General features: G+C 33.5%; 1 protein-coding gene across 1 annotated transcript; it reads right to left on the bottom strand.

The window, feature by feature from the left end:
* LOC137826188 (small ribosomal subunit protein uS10y-like) lies at window positions 1-1,498 on the bottom strand. Its single transcript, XM_068632073.1, has 3 exons — window positions 1,259-1,498; window positions 1,065-1,178; window positions 1-353 (listed from the first exon to the last, which is right to left on the bottom strand). The coding sequence occupies exons 1-3, from the start codon at window positions 1,368-1,370 to the stop codon at window positions 211-213; spliced, it is 369 nt and encodes a 122-aa protein (XP_068488174.1). The 5' UTR covers window positions 1,371-1,498; the 3' UTR covers window positions 1-210.
* Window positions 1,499-14,660: the final 13,162 nt, after the last annotated feature.

Raw genomic sequence — 14,660 nt, forward strand, 5'->3', positions numbered from 1 at the left:
TAACAAATAATTTGAGATTTGTGATGATATCAAAACAAATATAGGTAAGATTCTAGAAAGTATTAAGATGACATTTCTCATGTATTCATCAATGTCTGCAACCGTAAAACTAGAGAAAACAAACCAATCCAGTCCAGCAATCAAAACTTACAAAATACAAAAAAGAGTGAAAAAAAACTAGGAAGCATAACATTAAAATTCGGATCAAGATCAAGCATCTGCAATGGTCACCTCAACCTCCACACCAGGTTCAATCGTGATAGAGGTAATTTGCTTAACCACCTCTGGAGAACTGTAGAGGTCAATGACTCTCTTGTGCACACGAAGTTCAAATCTATCCCATGTGTTGGTACCTAAAACCAAGAAGCAGTTTCATAAACACAAGGCGTGATAACACCATTCCTTTTACAACAACATTCAGAAAATGTAAACACAGAACAATATTATCATTCCATAAGATCATACATACAGGCAGTTAGTGTAAGACAAGAAAGCCAACACGTATCAAGCTTTCAGCCCCAACAGAACTTTATCTATGTTTCAGACAGTAAGAATGCTAATGCTCACAGTTCACATATAAAAACAATTGAAGAATAACAAAAGAACCAATCCCACCAGCCATATGCAAAAGAAAGTCAACTAATATCATATAGAATTAAACATCACAATTTGTTGAAGAACTCTGATCAAGTAGCACGTATCATTGACTGAAAAGGAATTAAATGAAATACAGACATAACGTTAACGATTGCCCTGCAACTAAACTACTCAAAGAATGAAAATTGAAAAACAAATGCATTTTAATCTCCCACTTCATCTTTTCTGTTAGAATCAAAAATCAATGAACCCCCCTCCTAATTCATATTTATAAGCACAATATAAATCTGTTCCTTTTTCCTTCACACTGATCCCCTCAAACTTCCCATTTAGCACATTCCAGACCTTGCAAACTAAATTATAGCAAAACCCAAAAAGAAAAGAGAAGTCTTGAATCACTTAAAGTATATAGTAAAAGAAGCAGAAAAGAAAAGGGGCAATAACAAGTAAGGAAAGGGTGAAAATACCTTCACCACAAGGGGATTTCCTGGTAGTTATGAGAAGAACCTTAGTGGGCATCCTAACAGGTCCCTTAACCCTGAGGTGCTTGTCCTTTGCACCGCGAACAAGGTCCCCACAAACTAAAAAACAGTGAAATCAAAGTTGAAACGCAAGGCCAAGGATAGGAAGAATGAAGCATGAAAAGAAGAAGAAGAAATACCCTTCTCGAGATTTTTGACGTGCTTGGAGGAAAGGGTGATCCTTATCTTGTGGATCTGTTCCTGGGATTCTTCAAAGCCGGGCTTGGTGGGCTTCATCGCGGCGTACGCCATGTTCACGGCCACAGAGAGGAAGGGAAGAAGAAGCCGCCTGCTTGTGAGAATGAGAGACGAAGGAATGGGAAACCTAGAAAAGGTTTTTAGGGCAAAAAATTAGTAAACCCTATTAAAGCTAGTCAATTACAACTCAATTTTTATTCACTTATTCAATAAATAACACTACTCGAATCAAATGGGATTCATTGTATAATTATAAATAGTCAATAATTATATATAATCTATAGATATAAAGGGGATTTTTCTTGTAATCGATTTTTATATTTATTTTTTATATTAATATTTTATTTTATTATTTTGAAAATTATAATAAGAGATTTTTTTTTATCATTTTATTGTTATCTTTAGATATTTTTATCATTTTTTAGTATTTATTTTTATTTTTTAATTTTATTATCTAAAAATCAAACCTAACTTTCTTACAAAAAAAATTATCACTTCGTTCTCTATCAAAAACTTCACACTTTCTTCTTTATCAATTTTTTTTTATATTTACTTTTATTTTTCTAATTTTATTATCTAAAAATCAAACCTAATTTCCTTCAAAATAAAATAACACTTTTCACTTCCTTTTCTGTCAAAAACTTCACACTTTCCTCTAAATAAAAAACTTCTCGTTTTACTCGCTCTTAATTGTCATTTTTTAAACCATTGCAACACCCAACTAGTAAGTGTGTATTCAGAAACCTAAAATCCCAGAGTAAGAAAAAAGTGTTTACAATGGAGAGCTTCATAGGGTTTTCTTAGTTTCTTTTCTTATTTGTAATTTTTTTGCCTCCGCATGGAAAACTAAACCTTTTGTTTGATTTCTTTGTGATTCCCCATTGAGTTCTGAGGTTTTGATCAATAAAAGTTTCTATTTTCAATTAAAAAAAAGTGTTCACAATGATGACAAAACACTCCATTCTTTTTTTTCACCAATCTTAAATTAATTTTTTTATTATTATTAATAGTTTGACATAAAATACATAATTATATTGAATTAATACAAAAGAAATCATTGTCGTTATCCAATGCATGAAGTTTGATACCTTGATTAAATTATGACTAGTGACCCTCCAATGTATCTTCTCTAATTTTCCTCAAGGGTTCTTCCAATTTCAAAGAGTAAATTTTTCATAGTGTATAGTAATAATAAGAATATAACAGTAATAACAAATTGTATACCTATATATAAAGAGGATTTTTTTGTGTGTAAACATTTACTTCTCAAATTTATCTTATATTAATATTTATTTTATTATTTTATTTTGAATAATCTCACTCATTTCATATTTTTCTGAGTAGTTATTAAATAAAACTGTTTTTATGATCATTTAGTTTTGAAAACTATTTTTTTATTTGTTTTTAACACTAATATTTATTATTTGTTTTTAAAACTAATATTTATTGTGGATTTTCTTTTGCATATCGTTATTCTTGATTTTTTACTGAATTTTTTCTCTTGGGTTTTCTCCTCTCTCATTAGGTTATCAAAAAAGAATTAAAAATTATTACTTCTCATACTCTAATTTTCATACTCTAATTTGACCGTATGCACAATCACATTATAATGTTTTTTATCATCACTCCCATTTAAATTTGAACCGTAAAACTAGTATGTAAAATGTTTCAGTCTTTTATTTTATTTATTATCTTATTTTGATTTATAATTTTTTTTATGAAGATCTAAATTTTTGTTTACAACATGGAACATAATTTAATGGAAGGTCTTTTAAAATCATTGTGTTAACCAAAATAAATATAAATTTACTAAAATTAATGAGTTTTAATAATTTTAAATTCAATTGTATTTTTTTTTAAAATATTTTTATGACATAATTTTCACAATCTATGTTAAAAATCTCGGTGAATACTTATGGCGAGATCTTCTATTAAAAAAGGTATATTTTTTTTTCATCCACCATTAAAAGAAAGATCTTGCTTAAAAGATTAAAACTTAATTTAAGTAATGATGAAACTAGTATATATCCTTGCAATATATAGATTTTCTAAAGGTCATTCACTAATTATTATTATTATTATAAAAAGTAATATCAATAATAAATTGCCACACATGTGGAGTTGTGTGTATCTTATAAATTTTGATGTTTCTCATTTGGGTTTCTATTTATTTTACTGCTAACTTTTATTTTATTTTGTGTCAAGGAGGCTGTGATCCAAAATATTCTATTTTTCACTTTTTTTAAAATTATAAGTTTGATTTGTTTTGATATTTACTGTTTTTTCCGATGCTTGTAGTACACACAATATATCTTCTTTCTTACTCATTTGATTTTTTTTTTCAATTTTTTCCCTCAAAATTCAAACTTCACATATTTTATTCAAATATTCTTTGTTGTTAGCATACAACCGTAGAAACATGGGTTGTATTATTTTTTTTTTTAATTTATAGAAATGGTTTTAGTAAGAATTTATATACAAAATATCACATTTAATAAATACAAACATTTGACCGATTGAAAATCAAGAACAAGAAACAAAACATGTTTTAGAATTTTTGATATAGAATGGGTATGGAAGAAGAAGATGAAGAGTTGAAGAAACTTATGTGGTTGAAGACTTGGGAATGGTCAGGCCACTTGAAGGATGGTTGACTCCAAGATTAGTGAGATGCCGCCACTTGAGAGTTCTCAAAACCCACAAGATAAGACTAAGAGAAAAGAAAAACAACTCTCACACAAATCTCTCTCAAATTGAGTAGAGTTTCTTTACTTCCAAATTCAATACCAATGTTATGTTTACAAAAAACCAAGCTCCTTTTTATATAGAATAGAGGACCGATTATGAATAGGCAAGGTACATGAAAAGGCATTTGCAAATGCCGCCCCTTTTCACGTCACTTCCTATTCTAGAAAATGTGACTTTTCCTACTACTTCCCTTTTAATCTATCTTGAATCTATTTCTAAAGATATTACAAAAATATATTAATTGGGCTTGGGCCTCATTTTGAGAAGACTAATAAGAAGAACTTCAAATGCTTTGAGCCTTTTCCATTTCTTCTATTGATGAAATCTTTATTTGCTTGTTGAGATGACCCTTCAAATATAGCATCCTTGGTCATCTTCATGTATTTTTGGGTTACATCATGCCCTCCAAGTTGGAGAAAATTCGATCATGAATTTAGTACTCCTGCATAAGACAAAGTCAGTTTGAAATTAGATAAGAGAATGCAAGAAGAGATAGGCAAACTTGATTTAGCATTTGTAAGCGTTGGGAGTTTAGAAAAAGAGGTTCTATAGACAGACCATGTTGGAAAAGATTGTTTGGGAATGATGACATTGTTTTGAAAAAAAGTCTTCTTAACTGGTGAAAACCATTAGGAGGTATGTAAAAATCATAAAAAACATTCTTTAACCAAGATGGTGTTGAAGTAGGAACCTTTGATAATGAAAAAGACAAAGAAGAAGAATACCTTGTAGATTCAAGTTGAGGTATAACACGAGTCAACATGATTGATTTAATAGATAAGGTATTGTGACTCGGTTTAGCACTTACTTCCTTTGCTTTCTCATTTTCTCTTTTAGTTTTCATTTTTATTTGGTCCTCATGAACCTCTTGGGGAGAGAGGGGTTTTAAAGTAACCTTGCACCCTTGGAAGGAAAAAGACATTGTGTTGGCTAGGCCATCATGTAAAACATGTCTATCATATTGCCAAGGCCTTCCTAAAAGAATATGAGTTGCTTCCATAGGCGCACCATCACATAAAACCTCATCTTTATACTTTCCTATTGCAAAGTTTATGAGGACTTGTTTGTTACCATGATTTCACCTTAGTACAACTACCCCCATCAATAATCAAGGAACATAACTTGTTGGTGATAAGACAACGGGTGTGGAAAATATTTTCTCTTTGGGTATCATCCAAAGGTTTTGTTCCCAACATTCGCCTTATCATCAATAAGTAACCTTCACAAGGTATTTCACATTCATATTCACTAAGGGTTTTTGAAGGGGAAGGGGAGTTAGATCTAGATGAGTTATCACTATGTTCACTAACTACTTGATCCCCCTTAACCGTCATGGTTCTCTTTGTTGGACAATTGGCGGCTATATGACCAAAACCTAAACATTTAAAACATTTTTTACTTGAGGTCTTGGTAGGTGATATAGGAGTTGAAGGTGAGGGTTTTGAATTTTTTGGTTTGTAAGTGGACTCCTTTTTAAAATTGGAGGGAAAAGTTGAAGTAGTTTTGTGTTTATTTGTCCAAGATGTGTGGTAAAAGCCATCATTGTGAGCCATCATATGAAAAAACTTGGGAAAGAATATTGAATGAAAAAGACAATCAAGAAAATAAGGCACTCAATCAAAGATAGTACACAAATGGAACCTAGAGAATAACATTAGAATTGGATGAATAAAACCAAAAAACAATACTACTGGAATTTTCTATAAAATGTGCGTGAATTTAAAAATTTATGCTAAACTGAAAACTGCAAAGTTGAATGTGAAACTTAAACCACATAAAACTCAAGTTCTTATCTCAAAATAGGTGCTGGAATTGTACTAAAACAGTGCACCAATTAATTGTGATAAATTTTCTAAAATCACTGCCGCTTCATTGTTTTTCCAGAGTCAGAATTTTGCACTTTGTACGTATTTCATTTATCATTTTTTTGTATTTTGAATTTTGCTACACTTCTTTTTTTCACTCTTTTGTAACACTTCAATCTACTCTGATCCAGAGTTTCATAATTTTTTGCCAAAAAAATTAATTTTGATAAACAATTTTAGTCAACACAGATTTAGTGAAAACAGAAGAAACCTATTCTGAAACTAAAAACAACATTGAGAAACTTAAAAGACACAATGGAAATGATGTATAAGAACTTGTATGGATGTAACAAACAAGCATGAACTCAAATCTAAAAAGAAAAAAAATGCACCAAAAGATCAAAAACAGAATTATAAAACTGCACTGAAGTAAAAATCAATCAACCAAAATTAGCAAGAAAAGTACTACATAGAATTAATGACATTATTGGAGAAACATGACTTAACAAAACTCATATGGATTAAAAAATCAAAATGACTCAAACACAATTAATTTGTACCAATTAAAACAACAAGAAAGACTCAATTAAAAATGAAAAATAGAACAACACACACAAAAAGGAACCCTAAAAAAACAAACCCATGGCTCATGATACCACATGATGTGATTTGATTCATGAATAAACACTTTCAAGAACTTGGATCAAGGTTCTACAAACAATTGAAAGAACACAACTCAAGAAACCCAATAGAAACCTATTTCAAGAACATGAACTGAATAGAACATCAACAAGTAATTCCAACCGATAAAACAAGAATCAATGACAAACTACGATTATAAGCATTCAATAGAAACATTTGACCGATTGAAAATCAAGAACAAGAAACAAAATATGTTTTAGAGTTTTTTATATAGAATTGGTATGGAAGAAGAAGATGAAGAGTTGAAAAAACTTATGTGGTTGAAGACTTAGGAATGGTCACGCCACTTAAAGGATGGTTGGATCCAAGATGAGTGAGATGTCGCCACTTGAGAGTTCCCAAAACCCACAAGATAAGACTAAGAGAAAAGGAGAACAAGTCTCACACAAATCTCTCTCAAATTGAGTAGAGTTTCTTTACTTCCAAATTCAATATCAATGTTATGTTTACAAAAACCAAGTTCCTCTTTATATAGAATAGAGGATCGATTATGAATAGGCAAGGTACATGAAAAGGCATTTGCAAATGCCGCCCCTTTTCAAGTCACTTCCTATTCTAGAAAATGTGACTTTTCCTACTACTTCCCTTTTAATCTATCTTGAATCTATTTTTAAAGATATTACAAAAAGATATTAATTGGACTTGGGCCTCATTTTGAGAAGACTAATAAGAAGAACTTCAAATTCTTTGGGCCTTGTTCATTTCTTCTATTGATGAAGTCTTTATTTGCTTGTTGAGATGACCCTTCAAGTATAGCATCCTTGGTCATCTTCATGTATTTTTGGGTTACATCTGGTGGCATGTTGCATGAGAGGTGATAAAAGGAGAATAGGTCTCTAGGTAAAGGTATGCTGTTTTTGCACACTTGACTAAATTGCTATTTTTCGGTGAGCCCTTACTGACTTGATCTTCGAAGTGTAATCAACAGGTAGGGCGCCCTCTTTCCCAACGGAGCCTTATTCTAGCACAACAAAGAGACGTGATTCTAGTTCCAAAGGAGACAGATATAGGAGGCAACGTTCAGCCTAAGGTCAACCGGCGACGCAGTCAACCGGCAAGAACATTTGACGCCCACTGTGGGGTTCGCTAAAACCTGATCCCATCCACACTTTGTTCAAGCTCGTAGACGAAAATGGGGAACGCAAGGCAAGTACCAGTGGTACAAGAAGGTGCAGGCGAGGCTCCCACTTTGCAGCAGCTTATGGAGACCATTAGGGCCTTCCAAGAAGCCAATGAATAGTCCAAACAGTTACAAGAGAAATTACGAGAAGAGCTACGCAAAACTAATGAGGATTTGCGACGTGACCGTCGTATCTTGGGACAACGAGAGATGAACCCGCCTGAGAGAGACTGCCCCAAGCCTTTCTTGAGGGCCATCATGGATGAGCCAATGCCTGCGAACAGTGTGGCACCCAAGATTGCTTTCATGGGGGTGGAAGACCCCGGAAGTCACCTCATTGCGTTTAATGCCCAGATGATAATCACGGGTGGCTCAGACGCAGTGCGATGCAAGATGTTCATGGGCACTTTCACAGGCACAACCATACAGTGGTTCAGTGGACTCCCCAATGGCCATATTTCCTCTTTTGTCCAGTTCGCCAAGCTATTCCGGGAACAATTTCATGCAAACCGGGTCAAACCTCCCGTACTGTATGATCTCTTCAATGTGCGACAGAGGGAAGGGGAGACGCTGAAATATTACTTGAATCGGTTCTGGGCTCTCATCGTAACACTCCAGACCCACGACGAAAATGTCATGGTGTTCGCTTTCGAGCAAGGGGTCGCTCCGGGGTCGTTTTGAACCTCCCTTATAAAGAACCCGGCCGAAACCTTTTATGTAATTAGGTGAAGAGCAGTCGCTCACATCAATACCGAAGAAGCGGTTTTAGCCAGGAACAATGGTTCGCATTCTCGGCTGTCTAAACCGAGAGAGGCAAGCAAGGCTTCTTGGCCTATGAGGGTCAATGAAACCTCGACTGGGAAGAAGGCAGAATCAAGACAGCACCCCTACGAGAAGGGAGAGTCCAAAGAAAGAGGCAAAGAGGAGGAGGTCCGCCTAAATTCCGCATATCATACAAGGAATTGATATCCATACCTGCAGTAGCCGAGAAGTTGAGGTTCCCCCAGAAGGCTGATAGGAACCTGGGAGGAAGAAAAGACATCTGGTGTGAGTTTCATAAGGGGTTCAAACATGGTGTCGAACGGTGCATGGCCTTAGGCTATCAGTTGGTCGAGCTTTTGAAGGAAGGTCTCTTGAAAGAGTATCTTGAGGTTGACGACAGAGAGCGACAGGGGGAAGCTGTTCTGGGGGACCCACCACATGAGACACTTGTACATGGTGAGCTAAACACGATCTCGGTGGGTTCTCGGGTGGAGGAAGCACGACAACCAAGCGTAAGAGGTACGTGTGGGCGGTAATGACGCTAGAGACGAAAGGTCACGGTGACACCCCGGATCCGGATCTCTATTTCACCAAGGCAGACTTGGTGGGTGTAGTCCCTCATGACAATGACCCGGTAGTAATATCCGTTGTCTTGGTGGGAAGAAAGGTGCATCGATCTCTCATTGATCAAGGAAGCTCGACAAACGTGTTGTTCTGGTCCACGTTCGTCAACTTGCGGTTATCCCCCGATCAACTGAGGCCGCATGACAAATGTTCAATCGGTTTCGTAGGAGACCAGGTGGAATGCCAAGGATATATTGACCTGAGGACAACCTTTTCAGATGAAGAAGCCGCCAGGACTATTGTCATCAGGTATGTGGTAGTTAATACTCCTTCTGATTACAATTTGTTGTTGGGAAGACCCTCGTTAAACAGGTTATGAGCAGTAGCGTCCACAAAACACATGAAGATGAAGCTGCCATCCCTCGAGGGAAGGGTGATCACGATACGATCCAATCAAAAAGACGTTCAGAAATGTTACGAGAGTAGCCTAAAGTGCATGAGGAGTTATAACGCCTACACTATCTCTCAAGGGGGAAAGGTAGCCGAAGTTTTAGAAACCGAGCTCAGCCACCGACCTCGACTAGGACCAGCTAGCGAAATCCAAGAAAGGGAGATCGAAGGAAAATTATTCAAGCTCAGTGCCTCTATGGGGCAAGAGCTGCAAGATCAGATAGCTGGGGTGATAGCTAAACACCTGGACGTGTTCGCATGGAACTCCGCTGACATGCTCGGGATAGATCCCGATTTCTTGTGCCATAAGCTTACTATGGATAACAGGATCCGACTAGTGGTCCAGAGAAGGAGAAAATTCAATGAGGAAAGGCGCCTGGTTATCAAGACCGAGTCACAGAAGTTGCTGAACGCCGACCATATATTAAGGAGATTCAATACCCCGAGTGGCTGACAAACATAGTGTCGGTTTGAAAGAACAACAACAAGTGAAGAATGTGCATGGACTTCACAGACCTGAACAAGGCCTGCCCAAAGGATTCCTACCCCCTGCCGAGCATTGATTCCTTGGTGGATAGTGCCTCGGGATGTCGACTGCTGAGCTTCCTAGACGCATTCTCAGGGTACAATCAGATTCAGATGCACCCAAATGATGAAGATAAGACCGCTTTCATGATGGAGCACGCCAGCTACTAGTACAAGGTCATGCCATTTGGCCTAAAAAACGCTGGTGCCACCTATCAGTGCTTGATGGACAGGATCATCGCCCCTATGCTCAGGCGAAATGTACAAGCATATGTGGGCGATATGGTTGTCACCTCTAAGAAGGAAAAACAACATGTAACGGATCTAGACTGTGAGTAAGTATAATATGAAGTTAAACCCCAAAAATATTCTTTGTTGTTATCATACAACTGTAGAAACATGGGTTGTATTATTTTTGTTTTAATTTATAGAAATGGTTTTAGTAAGAATCTATATACAAAATATCACATTTAATAAATACAAACATTTAATTGTATTTTACGATTTTAAATTTAGATGACAATAAGGTAAAATGGTTGTCAAATATTTATTAAATATTATAAAAATTTAAATCAAAATTGATGGAATATGATATTGACACAATTTTAATGATAAAAGAAATACATTTTATTTTAAAAAAAATTATAATTATATAAATTTTAAAATAAAATACAAAATAAATAAATAATTAATATTTTAGAGATTTAAAACAACAACAAATATAAAAACAAAATGAGTATATATATTATTGTCTATATATTTGATTTAAAAAAATTAAATATTACTATAATCACTTAAAAAATTTATCAATTAAGACTTAAATTTCTTTTAATTTGAAATACTAATTAAGATAAATAAAATAATAAAATATTTAAATTAAAATGATTTTTTTTAGTTGCAAAATTCAATCAAGTAATTTATCTAGTACTAATTAAGATAATCATTTGTTTATTTTTTAAAAATACAATTTATGACAATATAAGAGTAAGAAAATAGATATAAAATTAAAAAAAATTTAAAAATATTTGATAAGAATATTTTAATATATTAATAATTTTTAATAATTTAAAATTTTAAAAAGAAAATTTCATTCTAAAATGTTACAAGTAACATCCGATATAAAAAAAAATATAATTGTACATGTAAAAAAAATCACATTAATTTAAGTTGATTTGAATACTTCATTTTAGAGAGTCAAATTGTTGTTGCATTTGATAAAAAGTTTAAAAAATATTCAAATAAGTATAAATGAAATCATATCATATGTAAAAATTTTTATTTAAAAAAATATGATTTTTGATTGAAAGTTGAATGTTTGTTTGTTGTGAAGCTTGATGGGAATGTGGGAGAGCAATGCATAAAAAAGAATGGTATAGTTGTTGAGTTCGTTAATAACAAAAATAAAAATAAAGATACAAAGTAATGATAAATATAAAAAATTGGATACATAATATTAATAATAAGAAAAAATAGAGATACACATTAATAACAAACAAAAATGCGAATACACTGGCGCGCGCCTTTGTCCCGTAGTAATAAGTTAAAGTAAATTTTTACTTAAATTGTGTATATAAATTAGGGCACATAACTTTATTTATTTAAGCATCTCAATTTTTAAAAATTAAATTAATTTTATATTAAAAAAAACAATAAATTATATATCTATGATTGTTAAAAAATTATTTAAATTAAATTGATATTAACCACAATTAAATTGATTAAAAGTCATAATTTTTTATAAAAATTAAATTAAATTATTAAAGTAATTTAGTTTTATCGTTACTAAATATAAATTTCTAAACTAATGTGAAATAATGCAAAATATAATTTATGAGATCGTCAAATATACTCTAAAATAAAATTTTTATTAATAATAATTGGTATAATTACTTTATTTGTTCTTGTCAATATTTAATTTAATACAATAATTTTTGAAAAAGTAATTTAGTTTTTTTTTAAATATATATAAGTTGATCATTTCCATTAAGTCCCACCTTACCTTGTTATTTATGTAAGAAAGGATGGAATTGAGACATGTGACATGTTAAGATGAGTGTTGTCTGTGATTTCCTCTTCGCTTTCCAGAATCTCTGTCCAGGGGAACGAACGAAGAATAACGACGTATTGGATTGGATGAAGAAAGTCATGATTGGAGCCAGCTGCGGTTGTCCTTGGCGACATGGGAAGAGTGGAACTCGACAAGATTGACAAGCGCGTCGCGGTGGGAGGAGTGAAGGGGAGTGTGAGAGACGCGCTAGGCACGGAGTGAGATCCACGCGAGAAAGAGGAAGATGACGAGAAGGAATGGGATGGGGTAAGGTCGCTGGATGAACCAGGTGATGATAGAGGGACGGGTCTATTGGGACGACGTCGTTTGGGAGTTTATGAAGCTCATTCTTCTCTGCGTCGCCATTGTGTTGTTGTTCTTCTCTCTTTCTCTCTCTCTCATTCTGCGATTTTCGAATTCGATTTGGAAATGAAAGTGGAAGAAGTCGATTTGTTGTTCCTCTCTCTTTACTCTTTAATTTCATCACTATATTCGTTCCCTTCTTCTTCTTCACCGCAAATTACATTTTCACAGTGTTCGCCGCAAGGTTTATTATCTCCCGCAAATGATTATTTTACCTTTTTACGCCAATATTTTAGAGACTATTGTTGTTATTTCATATTACATTTCGTAATTGTGCTTAATCTTTGGTTAATGATATATGTTGTGTTAGCCGGTTAGGTTTTCATGGTGTGTTGTGGAATATGGACCAAAACACAATTGTTTTCTAGGTTTTAACTTTATTTTTTTGTTTTCCATCGTTGTCTTCGTAGAATATCTTCGATGGCATCCCAAATTATCTTTGAGTAGTCTGGAATCAATACATTCGCCCATGCTACCCAGACTAAGTTGCTTGAGCTCTTGGGAAAACTTAAACAAGAGGTTTTGTTTTTATTTACCCTCTTCAATTATACCTAAGTTTATTGACACGTCACATCTCTGAATCCCACCTCTCTGCCACATAAGTAGCATTTGACATTGTAAGGTGCGATTTAACGGAAAGGATCAATTTGTATATATTTTAAAAAATATAGGGACCAAATTGATTTTTTTTAAAATCACAAACCTAAATTGAATATTGATCCTAAATATAGGGACGAACAAGGTAATTATACCATAATGATTTAGAATAAGATGTAGTATACTCGTCTTTTATTAAATCTAAAGAAAAGTTTTTGTTTTTATATGAATATTTGAATACTTATAGGTTCTTTGCATATTTAATGACATAAACTTTGATTTCAAAAGACACCTTATAACCTTTATCTAACCGTGAACAAACACTTAATTTTTTTTATTAATCTTAAAAACATATAAAACATAAAAAATGAATTTGACACTTGAATTAATTTTAATTTCCTTTCAAAATAAGTTGTTTTTCATTCCCAAATTTTGCTTTAGAAGTATTGTTGAACTCTTTGAAAAGTTCTAGATCATGAGTCATGTCATGTGATTTGTACAATCAATACCTATAAGCCAATCTTTAATAGATTTGTTCATTGTAACACACCATGTTGCAAGAATGTTAGGATTTGCATATATTTTCTACATGTCCCAATTGACCACATTGGTGTCAATTCGCATTTGGCCTCCACCAACATTTGTTGTGTTGATGATTATTTTTCTTACAAAGGGAGAAAATGGGAAAACGCTTGTATTGTAGTTTTAGTTGTATTTGCTCATTTTCTAGTTCTTCACTTTGAAAGCTCTTTCGATAATTGTTGGAGATCCCACATTGACTGGAGATTAAGACATTTCATAGTATATAAGTGGGTGCAAATTTCACCTTATAAGTTGGTTTTATGAGGTTGAGTTAAGCTTAAAGTCCACTACTTAATATGATATCATGAAGAGCTCTGTTGCGCTCACTCTGGTTCCCTCTTTCTAAGTTTCTTATTTTTTTTTGTATTTTCTTATACTGTTCTTTTGCGTTTTCTAATCTCTTTTTTCCCTTCTTGTTTGTTTTGCATTTTTTATTTTGTTTTACAATGGCTGATCAAAACTCTGATCGAAGCGAAAACCCTAACCCTGATCAGAATAAGAATCCAATTCAAGGTGATAATCTTGTTCACAACTTCTTGTATTTGAACCCTAATGAAAATCTTGTGACTCCTCTTGTTTTCCCTATTCTCGATTCAACAAATTATCATTCTTGAAGTCGTTCGGTCCTCACTGTGCTAAGTGCAAAGAACAAGGTAGAATTTGTCAATGGTGTAATACCTTAACCTTTAGAATTTGATCCTTGATTCTCGTCTTAGGTTCGCTGCAATAATTTGGTGGTATCCTGGCTTGTACATTTGGTTTCGGTCCCCATACGAAAAAGCATCATATGGATGGATAAGGCACTAGATATCTGGAACGATCTTAAAGCCCACTACTCACAAGGCGACCTGTCTCGCATTTTTTATCTTCAAATGGAGGCTTCCTCTCTCAATCAAGGTGGTCTTTCTATTACTGATTACTTCATTAAGCTTAGGGTTATATTGAATGAATTAGATAATTTTAAACCTGACCATGTATGCTCTTGTAATGGTTTCTCTATTATTACTCAAAGAAAAAGAGAGGACCAAGCCATGCAATTCTTACATGGCCTAAATGATCAATACAATAACATAAAAGCC

Source organism: Phaseolus vulgaris, chromosome 8 (genome assembly GCF_000499845.2).
Source record: "Phaseolus vulgaris cultivar G19833 chromosome 8, P. vulgaris v2.0, whole genome shotgun sequence".
In the NCBI taxonomy this organism is placed as follows: Eukaryota; Viridiplantae; Streptophyta; class Magnoliopsida; order Fabales; family Fabaceae; genus Phaseolus; species Phaseolus vulgaris.